The 22,745-nt window shown below is 37.2% G+C and overlaps 1 protein-coding gene across 2 annotated transcripts in view; it reads right to left on the bottom strand.

Moving 5' to 3' along the window:
- The window catches only part of REV3L (REV3 like, DNA directed polymerase zeta catalytic subunit), a 122,030-nt gene that overhangs the window by 46,778 nt on the left and 52,507 nt on the right, over positions 1-22,745 (bottom strand). The window contains exons 4-12 of one of the 2 annotated variants that reach the window (XM_057413249.1): positions 21,983-22,143; positions 17,770-17,866; positions 10,076-10,170; positions 9,426-9,530; positions 8,397-8,481; positions 8,162-8,310; positions 7,733-7,861; positions 4,902-5,136; positions 940-1,079 (exon numbers count right to left, since the gene is read on the bottom strand). In XM_057413249.1, coding sequence (XP_057269232.1) covers positions 940-1,079; positions 4,902-5,136; positions 7,733-7,861; positions 8,162-8,310; positions 8,397-8,481; positions 9,426-9,530; positions 10,076-10,170; positions 17,770-17,866; positions 21,983-22,143 — 1,196 coding nt within the window. Of the gene's footprint in view, positions 1-939; positions 1,080-4,901; positions 5,137-7,732; positions 7,862-8,161; positions 8,311-8,396; positions 8,482-9,425; positions 9,531-10,075; positions 10,171-17,769; positions 17,867-21,982; positions 22,144-22,745 lie in introns of those variants that run through there. The other variant, XM_057413250.1, reaches the window with a different exon arrangement.

Genomic DNA, 22,745 nt, shown 5'->3' on the forward strand with positions numbered 1-22,745 from the left:
TATGGATTAAGAATAAAGCTTCTATACAAGGTGACGTTAACAAATTCAAATTCAAAATTTTAAAGGCAATTAAGTATGACTAATATGACATTTCTAAATAAAGAACAATTACTGCTGATTAGATGAAGAAGAAAAGTGAACCTAATATTGAGAAAACCTGGAAATAGATATGTATTTTTCCCTCAAGAGATCCAAACATTTATCACTGTTCTGCTCAACAGCAAAAGATTGTCTAATTGTAGATTGCCTAATGAAACCAGCAGTAATATTTATATATTTGCCTAACCTCAAAGTGTGCATTCTATTAACTCAGGTTAGCCGATCAAAGACAGCAAGTTACAGATTTATTTATTTATAGATCTTGAAAGGCAGTTAGTTTCTTCTGCATCAGCTTTGCCACTGCATAGTTTTAACGCATGCAATCCCCAGATGTGAATATGCAATCTGTTAAACGAAACATAGGCTCAACTGAAGGCTCACTATATTTAAGAATGTGTGGCAAACAGTTGCAAGCAAAAAGCCATTTAAATTTGCACAGTAATACATATAATATTTACAATTAAATCCTAGCAGGATAAATGATCCTACAGAATCATTAATTTTAATACCATATTTGCATAACAAACTAACAGAAAAATACCTCTTGCAACAAGGTAACTATCTTTTCCATAAGAATAATGAGACAATGCCCATTTTTCATCATTAATACAATAGGAAAAGCCGATTCTTGTAATTCTAGAGGGCATTGAGATTAAAACATTTTTGGCTAATAAGGAGGATGTTAAGGGCCTGCTTATGCAATCTGTTGAAAGCATTTCCTTCCAACTGAAACAAGAATTGAAAAAGATTAATACTTTTGAGAATCAGCAAATTGATCTGAAAACAAACTACAACCCAGGTAATAATTCAATTTCCAAAGCTGTTTTTCTATTTACTTACCACCATTTTCATCTGCAGTCCCATCTAACTGAGGTATAGAGAGATTAGTTAGGAGCATACTGTTACCACTCCACTCCATTTCTTCCTCTGAAGATGAATCCTCTTCTGTTGAACTTTGATGCACATTTTTGCCAGATGACCTAGAGAAAACGAAGGAACTATGTGATGCACAATACTTCTCCCACAAAATACCAATAGCCATAGGGAACCTTAAAATCGAAGTGGTGTGGTGCCTGCCATAAGGTGTAATTTGGGGAAGCAAAGTGAAACAAAAATTGTTACAGTTCCACACAGAAACTCAAGATATTATTAAGTGTTACTACTTTAAGAGGCAACAGTGGTAGTCAACTATTTAACAACTACAGACAAACTAGCTTAAGAAGTTAGAGGAGAAAGCATTTAGATGCTTAATTTTATTTCAACTTTACTGGAATTTCATTTCATTGTTTGTTTTTTTGTGTTTTTTTTTTAAGGCAACTTTGCTTTATTATAAGTATTGTAAGAATTCTCTCTCTTGGCAGGCTTAACTAAAGCACAACCACCAAAACAATGTTTGTTTCTGTAGTTCTTTCGACAGTCTGAAGTTGCTGTTGCTAATACTTCCGTGGCTTTTTAAAAGTTAACTGATCTACACTGCCATTTTTGCAGTCATAAATCTGCTGAGGGAAAAAAAAACACCACAACCCACCCAAACCAAAAAAAGGAAATCTGCAAAGAAAAGCTTGTACGAAGTCTCCAGGTCTTCAAGTTTTTAAGGTGGTATGGCTTTATGGGGGAGGGGAGAAGAAAAATATAAAAAACCTCCAACACCAAACCCCCTGGTATATTATAACTAGAAGCACTTAGGAACTTCATTTTTTCTTCTTTAAAATGAAGTGTGAGATGGATGCAATTCTTCATAGAAATAAGCTATTTTACGGCTAAATGAGAGAAACCCAGATAAATGTTAAGGAACTGAGATTGGGGGGTGTACATTTTGTTTTTTTGTTTGTTTGTTAAGATGCAGCTTGATATATCAGAACGTTATTGTGTAGTACCTTAGAAGGCATAAATACAAACGTTTTGAAGTTGCAGGAAGGAAAATCCACAATAATTTAAATACAGTCTACTTTTGAAGATCTCTTTATCTTCAGAGTTCAATGAGAGCATGAATTGTATGTATCAAAACACCACAGACACCTCAATGTGCTCAACACTCTGCCAACAAAAATCAAACCATAGTTCAGGAACAATAGGCTCAAATATGGCTATATGATTTCCAGACTAACTCAAGTCTGGAAGGAGCAGGACTTGGAAGAGATGCCAACCAACAAGCACAGCTAGATATGCAGTAGCCATGATCAAAGTGAGCTTAATTCTCCCTATTCTACATTCCCCAAACATGGAAAAGCACAGTGCAATGTCATTCAGGTCTATATGCAAATGAACATCAAACTTGGGAGAGCAATCAATACTCTTGAGAGTAAGGGCTGCTATTCCAATTGATCTCAATACACTTGGGAATGAGCTGACAGCAACCTCATGGACATCAAAAAAAGACAAATCCGTAAGTCCCACAAATGGGATTAAATGAACCCATGCACTGCTACAGCCAGGGAGAGTGCTGGCCAGAAAGTGGCTTTGCAGAAAAGGACACAAAAGCCTTAGTGGACAAGACCGCTGAGAATATGGAGTGTGCCTTTGTAGCAAAGGCCAGTTGCATCTTTGGCTGTGACTGCCAGACTGTAGCCATTTTCAGCAGTTGTGAGGCTGCATCTGGAGTACTGTGCACAGTTTTGGGCATCCCACTACAAATTGGAACAAATCCAGCAGAGGAGAGCACCAGGGTGATGGGGGCTGGAACACGTGATGTCTAAGGATAGGGCTAGGGACCAGGATTTATTTGGCCTCGACAGAAATCTAAAAGGAGATCCTGTTCCACTTGTCAAGTATCTGATGAGGGGGTGTAAAGAATATGAAACCCAATTCAGAGGTTTCCAGTGACATGATAAGGGCTATGGGCATAGGGCTGCCTTGGGGAACGTTATGTACAATGAAAACATTCTTCATTATGAGGGTGTTCAAACATTGCGACGTTGCCTGTGTGGGCCATGCAATCCCTGCCTTTCAATATACTCAAACCCTGACCAGACAAGGCCCTGATCTATTCAAAGCTGCTTCGACCAGGGCACTGGACTATGTAGCATGTAGGTGTTTATTCCAACCTGAGTAATGATATAATCCTCTGCACGAAGCAAAACTTTGTCAACATCAGTAAACCTATTCAAGCTGGAGACTTGGATTTCTCTACATTCAGGTCCATCAGTTTAGACTCTAAGAAAATCTGTGTAACAGCATTATACCCATACATGAACTAGTCCAGATCTTGATGGGCTTTTTTCTCTAGTTCAGCATAAATCAAACCCAAGCCATTTAATTCAGTCAATAGGGTGTTGTTGTTCCTCATTATCTCAATATATTTTTTGGTATAGTGAAAGTTTGATGAACACCAATAACAGAATAGTGATAATATGGATAAAGTAGGATGCATTAGGAAGCAGTATAGGTAGAATGAGCCTGAGCAGAGTAAGGCTGGATCCCTTGTCATACTCAAACTAGCTCTTTATGCACAAGCAAAATCATGAAGGGGCAGGGATACCCAATGCTCTCTTCTGAAGTCAGTCCAACTCTGCAGAGATCACATTGAAACAAAGCTCATAATTCTCTCTGAACATGAGCTGACTCCCCGTGGAGGCACCTGGTACATTCACCCTAGTGCTTTCTGTGTGGGATTAAGATGCAGGCACATATGAGCAAGTTATTAATGAGCCAGCTCATAAGTTTGCTGAGTTTTTAAACAGGATTCTTCACTGCATAAAAGCGATTAATTGCTTAAGGACCCTACCTGAATCCTGAAGTCATGCCCATACAGAGCTCTGCCTGAGCCAGTAACTTCTGCAAGATATAAGCTGGTTTTACACAGACACTACCACTAAACTGAAGATTAACGTCAAGTGTTTTAGATGGAAATTTCAACTTTTCAGACTACTGTGAAGGAAAAAACCCAAAGCAAATCAAAGGTCAGAAAGGAAAACTAGCTTTAGAGATGAATTATGTCTAGAACGAGAAGACTAATAAATTATTATTAGTTCTGATTATGTTACAACTTTTCTGTATGTCTTTCTATGTATTTCTGTGTATATTCTGTATGTATTTCTATGCCTCTCTTGGTCTCTAAATCCTAGTGTAATTACTATTTCCAATGGGGAAAAAATAATCCATAAATATCAAAATGTTATGTCTGTGAAACCTTTCAACCACAATTATAAATACCAGAACGTCTGCCCAAAGCAGGTGTGAGAAGAAACTGGATATAGCTGCTTTCAACACCTGTCAGTGCAGACGGCACAAAAAGGTCATTACAACCTGAGAAGGTGTTCCAAGAATCTTGGACTTTAAAATATTCAAGCTGCTGACCTTTAGCAGTCCAGCAGACTGAGCAACATTCATGTTTTGATTAAAGCTTTGAGCATGGAAACAAAGGGGTGTTTTTCTCAGGCCTCTGGGTCAGTCTTCATACTTCCTAAATACTCACTTCAGTAGAAGTTACAGGCACATGAGATATACATTAACATTTATACTACATCCAAGGTGTGACCTTAAAAGGAGGTTACAACTAAAGATTTTTGTATCTGGACTTGTAGAACAAAAAAAATTTATTCAACTTTTCTGCAAACAGCAAACGATAAGCTTAGGTCTAGCCAAACCTGAACATTCAATCTTTATTTCCATATAAAACTGACAATTCACAGCATCATCTGAACAACTGCATTCTATCCTAAGATCTGCATAGATTTTTCCAGTGCTGTCAACAGAGCCATCTCTACAGCTCACTGGGCTCATAGCACACTTGAAAACAGGGTGGGAGGGAGGAAGGATCTGGCAGAAAAGAACATATTAAAAAAGAAAATTGCATATTATACCTTCTTTTTGGCCCAGGCACTTCAATGCTACTGTCCCACCGTTGGGACATTAACAAGCTAAGTTCCATTTCTTCTTTCTCACACTGTGGCTCATTTTCTTCATCATCACTGTTCTGAGAATTTCGACAGCTTCCAAGAGAGTGATGGTGAGAGAGTGTTTTGTGGCGTCCCATCTGATATCCATCATTCTCCAACCCAGCCAAGAGATCAATCATGGCCTCGTCAGCAGTGTTCACTGCAAAAAGAACAGAAACAAACCCATACAAGTAGAATCTGTATTTTGTTCCACTTGTAAATGACAAGTTACTGTCTACCAATAAAAAACCAAAACCAACCAAACAAAACCAAAAACCCTTCAACAATTAAAAATTTGCTGGTTTGTTACTGTCTAAAGCAAGGCAGGCTACAAAATCAAAGCTCTTTTAATATTTTTTCAAGGTTTATGACTTGTTATCTTTTCTAGCTCTTTACCTAGAAACTTTACAACCTTTTTTTTATATTTGCCCTTTTCTTCTGAAGAAGGCAAATACACTAAGTGTAGTACATTTAGTGGAAGCACTTACCTCTCCTCTCCTCTCTCTCTCCACCCTATTACTTTCTCACATTCAGTAAAGCCGCACTCTTCCCTTTTATTTCAGCATGAGTTTCTGAAGCATCACTGCCTTCTCTTGCTTTCACCATTTCAATGGCTGCATTAACACTGTTGAGTACTTCTCTGCGTATCACTTGGAAAACTTTCAATCACTGCATCTCATGAAAGGTGGTGATTTTGATCAACAAATTCTTCTTTCCATCTGTCCTTTATAATATTACTTCACTTCATGTCCCCTTTCTTCTTACTGTAACCTACTCTTTTCCTAGGTTCCTCTACACACTCAGTTTACCTGATTTCACTCATCCCTTAAATTTTATTAATTTCCTTTATTTGACCCAAGCTGAGACTGACTCATACACTTGCCTTCTCATTCTTTATTTCTTACGCATCCTTCCAAGTTGTGTTTTTTTTCTCACTCTCCTGCTTACCTTTCATCTGACCTCATAACCAATTTATGATCTAGAGTCCACCAGAGATCTTTGCTACTTCTCTTTCCTTCTCCTCTGGCTGAAGGACTACAATCTCTACTTTCCTTCCTCAGGATATATCATATGATTTACAATGACCCTGAGAATCATTTAAAATAGGTCTCAACATTGATGAGGAAGGCATTTTCTGTATTTTACAAAGGCTTCACAACACCATGCAGCTATTTAGAATGGAAATCACCCCCTTTGCCAGAGTTCTGAATTAACCCACTTTCAATTGTACTTTCTATTCTTGGCTCCTTTGCCCTTTGTGAGGGCCATCATTAAATTCCAACCTTCACTTCCCATTAATATAAACCTTGTTGTGTACTTCAAGGCAGCAGCAGCAGTGCACTTCACAGTGACACTGAAACTCTACAAAGGCATAGTAAAGACTAGTCTATGCTATGAGAAAGCATAAGAGACGCTAAGATGCATCATATGAACTTATGGTCACACAAGACACCAGCAATTTGTAGCCCTGTGTTAAAAAGTGTGGGGGAGAAGAAGTCATAAGATCTCCATTTGACTACCTAATCACTGGACAATTGCAACATTCCTATTCAGTTGAGCAAACCAAACACATAGTTGTAAAATGTACCCTATGTATTATTTTAGCCACTTCTCAACCTCAGCACAACCTTCTTCCCACTCCTCCAAACCCAAGATAAATCAATGCTCATGTTTCCCAGCTTCCATATAAACTCTTTACTTACAGTTCTCCTGCTAAATCAAAATCCTTGCCTATAAAACTTCCATAACCAAAATCTTATCTACTTTCTGTAAAAAAAAAACAGCACTGAAAAATACTCCTAATCTCACTCCACTTTCTTCTCCTTTCTTTGCAAGAAAAGATTGTATATTGTTGTATATTCTATTATCCACAGACATATATTGTTGCTCATACTGTATTTTGCTGTCCATGCATGTATTCATACCATGTATGTAGCAAAAGCACTGGAGGCTATGTATTTTAGATACTCTCCTGACCCCATTTTATAACAACTGTAGTGCATATTAACATTATATTTTATGCTTAAATGAGAATGTATATATGGAGAATACAGAGATAGCATGAACCATGTACTTTTCACCTCATCTAGAGTATTTGAGCTATTTCTACCTGAAGTAGCTTTCATGCAAGCTCCTTTGTTATTTTACTGTTGTTTCCTCCTCATGCCATACACATTTGTTTGCTATCATAGGTTTTCCCCCCTCTTTAACGTTTTTCTTTTTGTTTGTCTTCAACTACTCTTTTGTAACCATAAATTTTGCAAAATGCTCTCCTGCAACTTGCCTCTCATTATCAGCCTACTCATTCCCCAGTATCTCCAGACAGCTGAGCTTCTAAACGTAGTCCTGCTCACTACTGTAACTGTAAGAAAGAAGTGGTAACTGCAAGGCTATCATGGATAGACAGTCAAAATCTTATTTATTCTGACAGTTTTAGTTCTATAACCCTAGGAGCATAAGGAAGAGCAATACCCATAAGAGACTGCATTGAGCTGACCTGGCAAAAGGACAAGCTTAGCAAACCAGTAATGCACAGTAGCCTCTACAAGTACACTGTTCTGGTGACATTGTTTGAAAACATAAGGTGGGTTTTTTTTGGTGGTAGTGGTTGGTTGCTTGTGTGTGATGTCCCAGTTTGCCTGACAAACTCCCTGAGGTAAACTACTTTCTTGCATGACTGGTAACGTAACTGAATACAACAAAGATGGTGGAACAATAAAATAGCCTGGAAGAAAAGACTTTCCAGTCATACTCACTAAAAACTGGAGTCTGACTCAGTCTTTGAGACAAAGGCTGAAAGCTCTGACTATTCTCCACAATATTTAAAATTGCTTCTTCATTAATAAGTGCTTCCTCTTCTTTATCAGTGTGCATCCTATTGGATTCTTTAGAAGAAAAACAAAAAGAGAAAGGATAAAAATTCAAATAGACACAGACTTCAATACATTATGAAAGCAAGCTACTTTAAAATGTATTTTACTATTCAAGTATCTTTCCATTATTTGCTACGGCAATTTTAAAAAAGCTTACTCTAACAATGATGAAAATAAAAGCAAAACAAAAGTACTCCTCATTTTTCATAACTGACAATCAGATCCTCCTTGGCTTACTTCTGCTTATAGTATGAACAGCCCAAGCATGACAGAGATTTATGCCTAAAAAATTAAGCTATTAAAAATACTCACCTTTGTTCATCTTTTTATCTTTATGCACTTCTACCATATTAGCTGGTGTACACTGAAAGGCTTCAGGAGAAAGTACCTCAGAATGTAGTGTTAGCTCAGCAGAGAACTCCTCTGATCCATTACTGTAGTCCACTGATCCTGACAACGTTCTAGTTAATTGAAAACCAATTTTTAAATGCATATTTAAGGTTTGAATAGAATACTATACTTTTATGACAAATGGTTAAACACTTACACAGAGAAGTCATTTTGCTTGAGGATTTCTTTAAGTCTCTTCTGAAAAAAATTTTCACTCTCTGTTGCTGGCACAAATCCACGGTCTTTAAAATTTGAAAAATATTTGTTATTCAGTTTTACTTTGACCTCTCAACACAGAGAGCAGCTATAATTAATAATTCTATTAGGAAATGGCTCAGAAATGAAGTGCCTGCTCATTTTCAGTGACAAATTTGAGGGCTGATTTTTCAAGTGTATTTAAAAACTTTAAAGTACTTCACATACTCCCACGGATCTCATTTGCAACTGTAAGTTACAACAGCATTTACAAATCATGTTGCAATTACACCAAGGTGAGCATCCAGGAAAAGAACAATCAGTGAACAATTTTGAAAAGTCTGGTTTATGCAGTGTGAATAACATTGCACAGAAATGCATTAAAAAAAAAACCCAGTCAGAAAGCAGTCTGCTTTAGCCAGGAACCTGCCTCTTTCCTCCTTGCAATTCTCTGGCTTACTTGCCAAATATCATTCATATTTTAAAAGAAACGTGGCCCAGGTTCTGCACAGAAGAGCTCTGCTCATTATGCAAATAATCTGCAGAGCACAGTCTTCCCTGTGCAATGAATTTTACATAAAAATACAGGGATCTGTCCATCCTTTAAGAATTTTCATCTAACACCACCTTAGCTGTAATTTCACAGAAATTCAAAAGAACTGCCCTTGTGTGTAAAATACGCTTCAGGATAAGAGATTCAATTTTGCCAGTATTTAAACATTTAAATGTTTTCCATCATAAACCATACAAACTTAACTGTCATTATCATTCATTTTGCCTCGAATACTTTGCAGCTAGCTGAAGCATGATGTTTTTAGATTAAGTTATCTGTCTTGCACATAGTGGGCAATGAGTAAACTTGGAAATGAAAAAATAGCACATCTAGGAAGCCCTCAAACTTGATACACCAATTAAAATCTAACCCGTTTGCTTCTCAAAGTTTTTGATTAACAGCTGCACTATTTATTTATTTATTTATTTATTTATTTACCTTGCGACTCAGGTGACTTAATCTGAGAAGGTTCACATTTCTGTCTCAGTCTCTGCTTTTCATCCTCCCATATAGCTTGCAAACCAGGGTTCCTGCCAATCTGGGCTGAAATATAAAACAGTACATGAAGAGAAGTCTGACTATGTGATGAAGCATCCTTCCCCACAAATTAGATTCTGACACTTCATCTCTTTTGTCATTCTAAGCTGTTAATTATTTATTTGCAATTCTTGCCTTACTCTAGAATTCAGTATTATGTAAAAGGTAAGGTGTAGCTTTGTTTTCGAGATCTTCTGTTCATTAATCTAGATCTTCAGTTTTTGCTGGTCTTTTCACTAAGTATGTGCGTATGCATGTACAGATAGATGTATGTTGCCACTTCAGTTACTCTCCTTATAGATCTGAAGCCTTCTGCTTATGCATTAACAAAAATCTCTTTCTATTGCTCTGACAATATGCTATTCCTATAACCTGTTTTCTTTCTGAGTTAATTCAACCTTTTATTTTTTTTCTTAAAAGTATAAATTTGTAGATCAACAGTTCACCAACACTGAAATCTGGATTGTGTCTTAACTGAGATGAGCCTTAAAAAAAAGATGACAATGTAGTTCCTGTCCTAAAACACTCTACATGGAAAGTTAACACTTCACCTTCAACATCCAGTTGATTTAAAATGTCAGCAGCTACTGCATCCACCTCCAATTCACAGGTACTTTGTGGCTCAACACCCTTCAACATTAAAGAACTGTGACAACATAAATACCACAGGTTAATTTTATCAGTACGTTGATTTTGAAACATGCATCATCACTGTTTTCTATCTGGGCTAACATTCAAAATATTTCAGCAGGGATGGGGATGAGTATCTGAGTACAGAATTAGCAGTTCTCATCCTCATCTGCAAGTCCTTAATTAATGGCCATATTCAAATCTAGTTAGATAAGAAATTTGTATCTTCAACTTAAAGGCTTTTTCTTTTGAGAGAAGAGAAAGAAGTAGTAAACAACTACTTCAATTCAACTACAGCAATTCTGATAACGTTCTCCTCCTCAAATACAAGATGAAATGTTCAACAGAACTCTCAGCCAATAGGACCATCTGTGTTCACATGATCTTGCGCCCAGAAAACATAGCGCCAAGAATCTTGCTCTCTTATTCACAATTAATGCAATGCAAACCAGTTAAATATTTCCAATCACGGAAGTGAAGCAAAAAAAAAAAAATTATTATTATTTTTTTTTTTAGTTAATTAGGGGGGTTAGGAGTAGCCTGGTGACTATAAACAGAGCATCCCAAACACAAGCAGAACTAAGGGTAACAGGCTTGGACAGTCTTAAATACTAGAAACAGGTTCAACCTTGTTGTATAATGATCTGATCATCTTCCTGCTGTGCTTTTTCAGACCTGCTAAGGTCAGTGGCTTTCCACCTGTTGCTGTCAGTGAACTAATATTAAGGAGTCCATGGAGGAAACTAAAAGAGAAATCTTCTCCCAGGTTTATGTGTAAGTCTGTTTATGCTTGGAAAATTTTTAGGGAACCATAGAAAGTCCCCTGAAAACTCTCCATCGTTGAAATAATATTCTTCAGGACCCTTTGTCTAAGTTAATTAACTGGTGACTTACAATATCCACTTGTATTCCTACATTCCCTGACATATACAGAGCCTCAGATATCTCAGTATGGAATCTAAGATTTAATTCATTAATATTTTCAATGCCATCTATAAGCTTTGAACAGAAGTCACCATAGCACAAGGGAGTAGTAGATGATGTAATTAAAAGATGGATATCCCTGACACCTTCTTTGAAAATTGATTGAAAGCAGCCCTGAGGAGAAGGACTTGGGGTACTGATGGATGGAAAACTGGACATTAACTGGCAGTGTGCACTCGCAGCCAGAAAGCCAACTGTATCTTGGGCTACATCCAAAGAAGCGTGACCAGCGGGTTAAGAGAGGTAATTTTTCTCCCCTGCTCTGCTCTGGTGAGTCCGGAGTCCTCAGTGCAAGAAAGATATGGATTTGTTGGAGAGTGTCCAGAGGAGGGCCACGAAAATGATCAGAGGGATGGAGCACCTCTCCTATGAGGAAAGGCTAGGAAAGTTGGGGTTGTTTGGCCTGGAGAAGAGAAGGCTCTGGGGAAACCCCTAAAGGGGGCCTCCAAGAAAAGTGGAGAGGGACTTTTTACAAGGGCTTGTAGTGACAGGAAAAGGGAGGATAGTTTTAAAATGAAAGAGGGTAAATTTACATTTAATTTGTATTGCTAGTTCAATTGCTCAGCGGATGCATATCTTGACTTCTAGGGTAAGAAAGAAATATTCTCCTTCGTAAGACTGATGGTGTTTAACCATGATAACCTCAACCTCTCTACAGTACACAGCTTTCAAGAATCATCTTCACTCTCCTCCTGTATCACACTATAATAGTGGAGTTTTTATTGGAAAACAAAATCCTATCTTATGCACAACATAAAATGGAGAAACAAAAGAGAAATCTCAGCAATTGGATTTTTAATGGAGTGAAGGAAAAGAAAAAAAAGAATAGGCAATTAGGAAATATCTGACACTTAACATTTTGAAAGCCTATAGCTTAAAGGCAGGGAAAGCAAAGTTTCCAGAATAATTTCTTGGCAGGCATACTTTTAAAACTTGTGATGCCACATTCTGTGGCTACCTTAATACAGTAAATGTATTTCTTGCTACATGCACATGTGTGTTTCATTCAATTGGCAGGACAAGGCGGCAGAGCAGGATATTTCTTTATTCTAAACATCCAAAAATAACCTGGCAGAAGTTGTGAAGTACTTATCATATAGAACACATTAATGACTGTAAAATGCTATGCATTAATATATGATCACTAATCCCTCCAGTCAGCATTACTGTTTCAGAGTCATTCTGAGAATTAAGAAAGCAGATACATAACTCCTAAACCAAAGCAGGTCAGCCTTTTAGCAGAAGTAGACTGCTCACGCCCTAATGCATATTAAAGGACAATCCAATGCCATCACTTCCCTCCCTTCCCAATCACACTGACAGCTGAGAAACAATATGATCAAAATGCGTAATTTTCACGTCACACACTGTGGGTGCTCATATTCAAAGCATTCAAACAGAGCCTGCCTGCATGATGGGCAACAGGAACTGCAGGCATGCTGAAACTTGCACTTTCATCACATAATGACAAAGAACTGCAAGATCACTGGGAAACAAGAATTAAGGAGGCCAGAAAAAACCCTTGCCTGCTCCCTTCATGAAATCAAAGCATTTGATTTGAACAAGTGAAAAGGGACCACAATACACAATGGTCATTGATATCAGAAATCTGGTCAAGATCTGTCTTTGACTTGTTTGGTAGATACAACAGCAAAGCTCTGACCTTTCCGCTTTCACTGATTTCCTCTTTTAAAAGAATCCAATTAAAAAAAAAAAAAAAAAAAAAAGATGGTGGAGACAAAAAGAAAGTTCTTGAAAAGTTAAAACAAAATAAACCGTTAGTGTCAATGACATATTTTTGAATAGTCTGTTTGATGACTAAAGCCATTAACTGAAATAATTTGCCTTTCCTCTGACAAAAATAGTCTTCTATTCCTTTCCCTTTAACTAGTTGGGACATTTTGTCAAAAACCAAACAAACACCTCTATGTTTCCCACATCCCTATCAAGAATGTGGCCAGTAATTTGTCTTGAGAACTGATCAATACCACAGACAGAATTGGCCAAGAGCTTTCCAAATAATCAGATTTCTTATTTATACAAGATCCTACTATGGATTTATCCTATAAAAATAACACTAAATTCAGCATTGCTGAATTCAAAACAAACTGTAGCTTAAGTCTTTTTCCATAATAACAGTAATTTGAAGCATGTTCTTTGTCTGCAACTCACTCATTTGGGCAATTAGAAGTAGAAAAGCTCATTTTGCCCAAACTCTAAATCAAACAGACATAAGGACTTTCTGTTAAAAACTACAGTATTCCAATTAACATGGCACATTATTCAAATTAAAAACACTGAGCTAACAAGAGCCCCTTTTTTTCGAAACAAATTTAGGACTTAGCACCACAATTCTCATTAAATTTTTCAGTTTTAAGGCAGGCCTAGCAGTCAAAACTGCACACTCTAAAGGCTGATGTGGAGGCTGATAAAAGACAACTGACACGTACAGCAAGATTTCTGTGAGAACTGAAAAATGTCTGCTCAATACAACCCGGTCATTAACTTGGCATTTAACATCCTTGCCAAGGTGAGTTGCTAGACACTTGTACTAGCAAAAGTCAGAGAAGTAGCACTACAAGCTTCTGCAACACCCAGGTAAGCCACAAAGGCCAAGGAGCCACCTGTTCCCACTTTGAGAAAAACCTCAAGAAGTACATGAAAGCACAGCAGCTTTAACTGGCTCTTCTAACATTTTAATTTACTCTGATTAAAACAAAAATGTCAGGGGAGAAGGAGGAGTACAAAACTGTCCTGAAGTACAGTTATTTAACATGATTATGTGCATAAACTAGTGTTCAATAGCAAATCTAGGATTTAGAAAGGAAAGTTTTTCCCAAAAGTGTTCTACTGATCATTCTGCTTTTAACACATCACGTCCAAGTGATAAACTTGACTGGCAGATTACTCCAAGCCTGATGGTTAAGAAAGTTCTCTCACTGGAATTCATGGATGTGTTTCACCATCTATTGTCAGCTACTTGAGGGATAACATAAATGTGTCTCGTGAAGAATTCCTCTTCAAAACCGTTGGATAGCACTGCAAGGCTCAGGTGACTACTGCCTATTTTAAGTTGGGCTTTGTAGGTTCCAGCCTGATAACACTGGCAAGTATTGTATCTAAAAGCCTTACCACATCAGGGATTCCTGGGCACTAGTACCATTGGATATTTGTCTATGTTTTAACAGAATCACTCCAGAATTAGATTAAGAAGAACTGTCCCTGGTTTAATACAGTATGCTAATTGGAGCAGCAAGTTTGTAATTCAGAGATCTGCCAGCAGCAAGACAGGACATGTCTGGGTTAAATACTGTTCTGGAGAAATGGCAGAGTAGCAAGGTGCTATCTAGCACTGAACAGTGAGTTTAGTCACCAAGAAGCTTTGGTGTAATTTCAAATGTTTTTTTCAAATAAGGAACCACTACTGGCATTTACTCATGCAAAATGCTGGTAACATTACATATATACCTACCAGGCATCCAGCAACATATTTCAGCCACCTGATATACTGTACTACAAAGTCAAAAAATGCCAAATCACTGGCATTGGTTATACTAGAGAACTTGCCAACTGCCACTTGCAGCAAAGACTTGGCAGATACATGCTGGACTACCTTTAAAATTTATCCTCGATGTGCACAAAACCAAGGATAGCAAGTCTAAACAGACAATCACTAAGAGTACAGCCCTAGAAATTTTGCAGTCTTAAACAACATTTGATTGTCTTTTCCCCTTTTCTTTTTCTTCAAAGAACAATGAAAGACTTAAGTGTACCAGTACAAGGCATAAAGATCTCATAGATCTTTCCCTATCTAACGGACAAGCAAAAACTTAGAAGTTCAGCACACATAGAAGAGCCTCCAAATGATGCTGAAAATAGCAGTCAAATGGTGAAATTAAGTGAGTGGCTAAACAATTCACAAAGCAGCTAAACATCTCAACATGAACTCAAGAAGACTGTACAATAAAGCAAGGGGACTGTGCTGGTATTGTGCATGAAACTAGAAATCAATACAACTATACACAAACCCCAAATGTTTGGAATACAGAATATACTTTGTTAAGGAAAGACAGAAATAATGGAACAATGTCAGCTTTACAGATATCAAGTAATGTTGTGCACTGTAAGAATAAAAACCACGTGGAAAAAATCTGAGTCATGATCATTTTAGGAAACAATTACAAGGGTTCCCTTGGATAGATATCTCATATACTATCTGGGTCAGATTTCACCCTTAGCAACACTGATCACAACAATTAGAAGTCCATTAAACCAATCTATGTGCAAATTTTCAGAATCTTAAAGGAAATAAAGTAGGAAAACAAACTACAGTATGGGTTTGATTAAAGGGCACTATTTTAAGTTGATGCCTCTCATAAATAATGCAGGAGAAATTATAACAGGCAATTAATTTTGTGTATATACAGAACAGAGTAAAATCAGGAATGGAAAAGAGTTCAGGTTCATTATATTGCAGTGGCATGTACATCCTACACCATGGGGAAAGACAGCCATGCTAGAACAACTTTAACAAAAGAATTAACCTTCTAGACAAAGGAATGTTTGACACTATCAAATGGGAAAGAAACAATTTCAGTTGGAGATGTAAATCAGTTCCTAAATTGTTAAAGCATTTTAAGATGTGGCTAAAGGGGAAATTCCTATTGGTTATACAAAAAAAATAAAAAAAAAGGAAGATGGAGGGTTAACACACAGAGCTGAAAATAGACCAGAATATTGCTGGCAGGAAGTGCAGGAATAAATATACTAATGAAATATGCTGATAAGGCAAGCTGGTGGACATACCAGATACATAACCAGATCACAGTACCATAAAACAAAAGCGGGATACCTTAGAAGTAGACTAATAGAAACAGGATGAAATTTAAAAATGGGATGCGAGACCCTATATGAGCTTCTAAGGGGATTTCAAACAGAATATTATCACTTGGAAAAATGGAAGAGAAGAAACATCTTGTACTAATGAATACCAAAATGTTTACAAGCCAAAATGGCATGGTAAATGATATTGTAAAGCATATCAGGGAGAACACTACCAGTATCGTTGCATATGGTGCTACAGAGAATTTGTTTGGTATACTATGTAGCAGTATTCAGGCTTTACATTCAAGAAAAAACTTTCTACTGGCAAAAGTACGGAGAATGAATGCTAGGGAAATGGACAGGCTTAGTATCTGCCCCATTACTGCTAACGTACCACTGCTGGAAGGTGTGAGAGCTGGAAAAGGACTGCCACAAGTGAGGGGCTGTACCCCTGGCTGTATACACAAAAGTGTGGAAGGAGAAGGAAAGAAGGCTTATGTATACAGCCATGAGGATGAGTGCCTTGGCTCCCGCTATGCTGAGCTGTGCCCTCTCTGGATTTGACAGCCAGGAAATGCTACTCTGCTTTCTTTTTATCTGCCTTCCCCAGATCTGTATAAAGCAACATCAGATAATCTTGGTCAAACTCACAATGCAACCCTCCAAAGGTTAAGTAACTTGGCTTACAGAAGTGAGGCAAATAAAGGTTGATACAGACTATGAATGAAGTATGCAGCCATAAAAGGAGAATACACAGCCCAAGAACAACTGGATATGAGTCGACCTGGAGTAAAACCACAATACAACCAATGAATACAAAACAAATGAATGTTGTTTCAAAATCTCCTTGTAGTAGTAGAATCAGAAAAATAGATGCTACCTTGTGGAAGCTCAAGCTTCTGCACACTAGAAAAATCTGAAGTATGGTTTGATTTAAGGCACTTACTTTCTGCTGGGGAACTAAATGCTCCCAGCATGTAACGCCAGCAAACAGCATGGCATATCGGGCCTAATAAGCTATTCAGAGAAGAATGAGCTACCTAAAAAATGAGAAGACTACTAAATGACAGAGTATTTACAGGATCTGTCAAACATTATAAAGTAGGTTAAAGAATGAACTTGCTAGGGGTAAACTGTACAAATTGAGGTAGCACCAGATGCTGTCTGTTCCCCACCCCCTGGCCTCCAACCCAAGTATATTCCTTCTCTCATGAAAGTAAAGCTATTATAATTTACAAGCTGTTAATCTACATGCCTACAAGTTAGTCTACAAGCATGTTAGTCTACAGCATTACTTGATTATCTGTAAATGTCTAGAAAAAAGGAAGAGTATGGGAGATAGACATGAAAATTTTAATCTGAGATTCCTAGGTAGCTACTACTTGAAATGGATAAATTGGGATACTCTGAGAGCACGCTTCATGTCAGTTACAAAACCAGAATCTGTTAACTGATGTGTTAAGTATTCTCTGTAACTACTAAACTTGCTCAGCTTTTCATCAAGAGTCATTAGCCAGGAACATACCTTCCAAAAATCAGAAATTTGAATTTACCACATGTATTTTTATTGTTATCTCCCAATTGGATTTTTACAACCATGTACCAGAAAATTTCAAATTGCCAAAACTACACAAACACACTAAGTAATGATTATCTGTGTCACATCTTTTGGTTTTGGGGTTTTTTTTTGAACATACAAAATGCAAGGGTCCTTTAAATGAGAGACTGGAACTCTGCACCATATGCAAGTTGATGCATAAAAGAAAATACAGCCTACATAAAAAGTAAAAAAGATTGTCATGCTGACCTTGGTATTTCATCTTCATCCCATTCAGCAAAAGATGCATGGTTTGAATTTTCTGGCAAGTGAATTCTATAACTTTTACTTACAGCTGATGTACCACCTAGAAAATAAAAATGAATGAGAAATTAATTAATTTACTTGATAACTTTTTTTTTCTCACACATATCCTTAAATAATTGCATTTAATACTACCAGTGCAAATGCTCCTAAAGAATAGAGCACTACATTTCATCATCTTTAAAAAGTAACTCTGGTATCATTTAAATGATTTAACTTTCTAACATGTAGACACATGTAAAAATAAAAATGTATTCTGAACACACTGACATCATTAGAACTACATTTCCTGTGTTCTAGTCGTATCTTAATCTAAATTCCATCCTTTTCTATCCACATGAATTTCAAAGTAAATCATGCAGAGCCTGATGTAAATTTCAGAATTCCAAGTATCTGGGTCCTCAGGACACATCCCAGTGGAAATTAGAAGCCAAAGAAAATACTAAATTCTACTCCACACTTTTTCCTATCTGTGAGCTGAAAGAGAATACACAATATAGTCCAGATGCAGTGGCAGTAGCAGTATGTGGAAACCTGTAACGAAGGTAGATGTTGTCTGACCTACAAATGAAGAAAACACCATGTAAGTTTGTTTGGAGGTCTCAGTGTCAGGAAGCATGCTCCAAAGTCATGCCGGAGAAGTCTCCTCTGAAGATTTACTACCTCCCTTGTGGTCTCCTCCTGAACCTTCACTCTTCAGAGGAAGAAAAGACAATATACACAGGATTTGGCACAACAATGAAAAGAGCCTAGGAATGGAGTTTTGGGAAGGCAGAATGGCAGAAGACCATGAAAATTATTCAGTCTCTCACTTCTGTGTAAAAGACCAGCTTGAACCTTGAATTTTCTCAGCTGTGATGGTGTCACACACTAGCAGGGTTTTTGTATTCGACTCACCTTTCAGCAATAGAGAACACTTTTGCATTTTTAAAAAAAACACATTAATGGAATAATTCCATTATCAGAGGCCTTCCATACATATTTATTAGCACATGTATTTTTATTTTGTAATTTCAAAGTTTATTTCATAACAGAACCTTACTAATGTGGATTAGTTGGAATTCCTACTTGGAAGAGCAGGCATAGGGATATCTCATGTAGTGAAAAGCCCAGAATAATAATATAGTTACTACAGAAACAACTGGGAAACACCCTGCCAAAAGCACCTTAGAAGCTACAAACAGAAGCAACTGAAATCCAGCAACCTTAATTAATGGTTCCAGACCAACCTTACTGCACCCAGACTAATTCTTGCAAACCTTGCCCCTGCATCAGACTCCTAGGCACACTGATACAACACACAAATACTAAAGTCACGTGGAAAATGTGTCACTCTGTGATGAAAACAAATGCTTGTGTTTATTCAGGAGCTAGCTCACATTCAGCCACAAGTGCATTAAGATGGTCTATGCACTTCGATGCTTAAGCAAGTGATTCCAGAAAGATAACACAAAATACCAGATCCCCCTTCCACAGACGCTGCTCAAACCAAAGGTAGCACTGTGTTGGTGCTGTTCAAAAGTGACAACATCCCCCTGGGCAAAACTGGTCCAGGAAGAAACACAGCCATGTTTTTATTGTGTGGCATATGAGCTAAATCTCCATATTAAAATACAAGCTGACTATGCATGGAAACATCTCTTGTTATTTTTTAGCTGGAACTTGATTAATTTGAGTTGATGAAATGTGACTGGACAGTTGTGTATTTTAAAGGAATATGTGTATTTTAAAGCAGCTATGCAAGATTATAGGCCAACTGGTAAAATACAATTATTTTTAAACTCCATGCATTTCAAATACTACACTAAAGTAGTTTCAGTGAAACACCCCATTTCTTATTCCCCATGAATATACTCATGTTTTCAAATATTTCTGAAGAAAAAAAAAACAAAAAAAACCCCAAACCAAAACCAACCAAAAAAAAAAAAACCCCCCAAAACAGCCCAAAAAACAAACCAACCAAAGAAACACCAAAACAAAACAGAGACTCAAATTCCTGCATCTCTTTATTTCTTCAGTAAAGTTAGTCCTGTGGACAGAGATGTAAGGATACTTAATTTCCCCCTTCTCTTCACTTGAAGATCTGTAAGAACAGTAGGAGTGACACATCCAAAAACAGGACACAAGGTCTTTCAGAGTCGTATTTCAGAAAATATTCAACTCCTGAACATGAAAGTTTTATAATAGTCTTAGTAGCATGTGGTGTGCGAATGAACTTGCAGCCTTCTGCCTCACCACACAAAGAGAAGAACTTGAATAAAAGAACTCCTGCATCTTCTGGAAACAGGCTGACGAAAGCAGAGTATCCCTGCTACTATAAATTTCCCTGCTGACCTCTCTCAGCCTTCAAAGCAGTCTACTTATTTCAGTGAGAGAAATACCACTGGAAACAGTCTCCTGAGGCTGTTTGCTTACATTTAGTAACAGACCTATTACTGAATTTTCTGTTCCTTGCCAGAATGATTTTTATATCATCATCTGCAAGGGAAGAAAAGTATCTGCTGCACATCTTTAGACAAAGGCTTTTAATGCCATCTAAGAAACACTGTTCAGCCTGGCCTGCATGGCCACGCTTGACTAAAACGAATGCAAACTCCCAAGACACAGAAACTGTGGAACATTCAGGTAAGTGCGTCAATCATAAAGCAGAGGCTGTGCCTTCCACTCTGCTCCAACAGATCTGAGCGTAGAAAGGATGGCACTCATGAGGGCTGCTGTGTAAGGACCGGCCTCTTGACAGAGCTGTTCTATAAGGTTGTGCCAGGGACAAACCACTCAGCTGCTGTGCTAGGAGTTGTAGATAGCAATCATGCACCTAGGGACTGCAACAGTCTGAGGTAGGCTACTTATACATGTGTGATGTGGAGCTACGCAAAGCAGTATGAATCTTGCTAAGAGCACTGTTGCCATTATCTGATCAAGCCAGGACAAGGGAGTCATTCAACTCATGCTCCTTTTTCACTCTCTTCTTCCCATTCAAGACCTAGGTCTCTCATCCTTAAGTAAGTTATGAGGATAATATAGCTAGCTTGTGTCTTTCATCTATCATCTGAAAGAGAGAGGAAAAAGCTATGGAAAAAGAATGGGAGCAACCATTCGACACAATCACACTGCATGTCTCTAGAAGGCCGCTTTGGATGTTTGGAAGACCAAAGTTACCTGACCATACTGCCTCAGGACTGAATATCCTGAAGATGCTCTGTCTCTGGCTGAGCTTTTTGTCTTCCTACAGTTTTGACACCAGCAAAAAGTGTGGTTTATCACTGTGTATGAAGAGTATTTTTCTTTATAAAAGAATCAGTTATGAAAACCTGTGCACTAACCTACTGGCGTCTGACTATACATGCATAAAAATAACAGGACAAAATTAAAGTCGGCATAATTCTTACTTGCTGTTTTTACAGAATGATGCTTTAACATTCTTTTCAGCTCTTGTTTTAGCTGTAGGAACAATTATGATTTAAATAAACAATACTTACTTTTCTGAATGTTAAGTACTAAAGATATTATGGTTTTCCTGCTGTTATCTCCCCTTTATACTGAAGTATTTAGATAACATTACGTGTGTACATTCAAAATGCCAAAATAACTTTTTAAAATGGAAATTCAAAACACCTCCTTTGCTCAGACAATAATATTTCAAATTTCACCTAAGAGCAAATGAGCCTAGTAAAACTACAAGCATTTTAATTTAAAATATTGTCAGCAGAGTATAATGATTACCCATGATCTTGTAAAGACACTACTGCAGCAGAAAGATTAATTAGAATTGATACGGGGATCAAAACCAAATATAATAAAATTAAAACCCCAGACACTGCAACTAAATAGCAAATATTTTTTAATCTTCCAACTTGAAAAGGGGTGTGGTCATTTTGTGAAAATACTCACAGCTGCACTGCTGACAGATCAAGTTTTAGTTAATATATAGCATCTCCTTTCAGGAAGCAGACTCTTCCTCAGTCCCAATATACAGGCACAAAACCAAAAAATGGTAGAAAACTACACATGGACTTTGTTTTGACACAGATTGCAAACTATAGGGAAGCAACACAGAACACTCATTCAGCCATAAACTATGGCAATTGTCCAACAGCTAGTGACATTTTGTTTTTAGCCTTCAAAACAGTTATTTGGTCTGAAGAAATAAAACCCTTACTTTTTCTCCTTGCCTTTCTGAATTTGACAGCAGCCAGGTTTATTAAATTCATTCCATATAAGTTGTAGTCTATAAAGAGTTGAAGGAGGTAGGGAATATGAGCTTCGTGAGGCTGGTAAGATTTGTTCATTATGGCTCCACCTTGCAGAAGCTCACATACTCTAAAATTAAAGACAAATTAGAATGTAAACACAAAATTATTCCAATACAACAATGTTGATAAATTATTTTAATCAATGTAATTCAAACATGAGAAGCTCCAAAGTTCAAAGTAAGTACCATATCATACAGGCATATAGGTTACACTAAAACAGAAATTAACACAAAATTTTACTAGCCTAGAACAAAACCCAGACAATCCTAACTTATGATCATGTGTCAGATCTTTAAAATAACCCCAACAGTTCAGATAGGTAATACTACACACTCCAGGGATTTCAGTTTATGCTAGAGAAGTAATTCCTCCTTATTTATTCCTTAATTTACTGCAACTACTGTGACAGTAAGACTGAGGTCAACTGTGCCTTCTACTCTATTGAGAAACAGAGAAACTATCTAATAACAGAAACTATCCAGTTTTCCAAGTATTATTTAAATTTAATAATGGGTGCTAGAAATTAAAAACTTCAAATCTACGAAAATCTACTTCATAATACATCAAAGATTTCTACATGGTTTTCCTTAAGAGTTACAGGAAAAGTAACCTGATGCAAATTTGTTCAAGTGTTAAAGAATTACAGTTAATACAAGAAAATGAAAGTCA

The sequence above is a fragment of the Pezoporus wallicus genome, unplaced genomic scaffold (genome assembly GCF_028554395.1).
Source record: "Pezoporus wallicus isolate ANWC-B61680 ecotype Strahan unplaced genomic scaffold, APGP_CSIRO_Pwel_v1 contig_7505, whole genome shotgun sequence".
NCBI lineage: Eukaryota > Metazoa > Chordata > Aves > Psittaciformes > Psittacidae > Pezoporus > Pezoporus wallicus.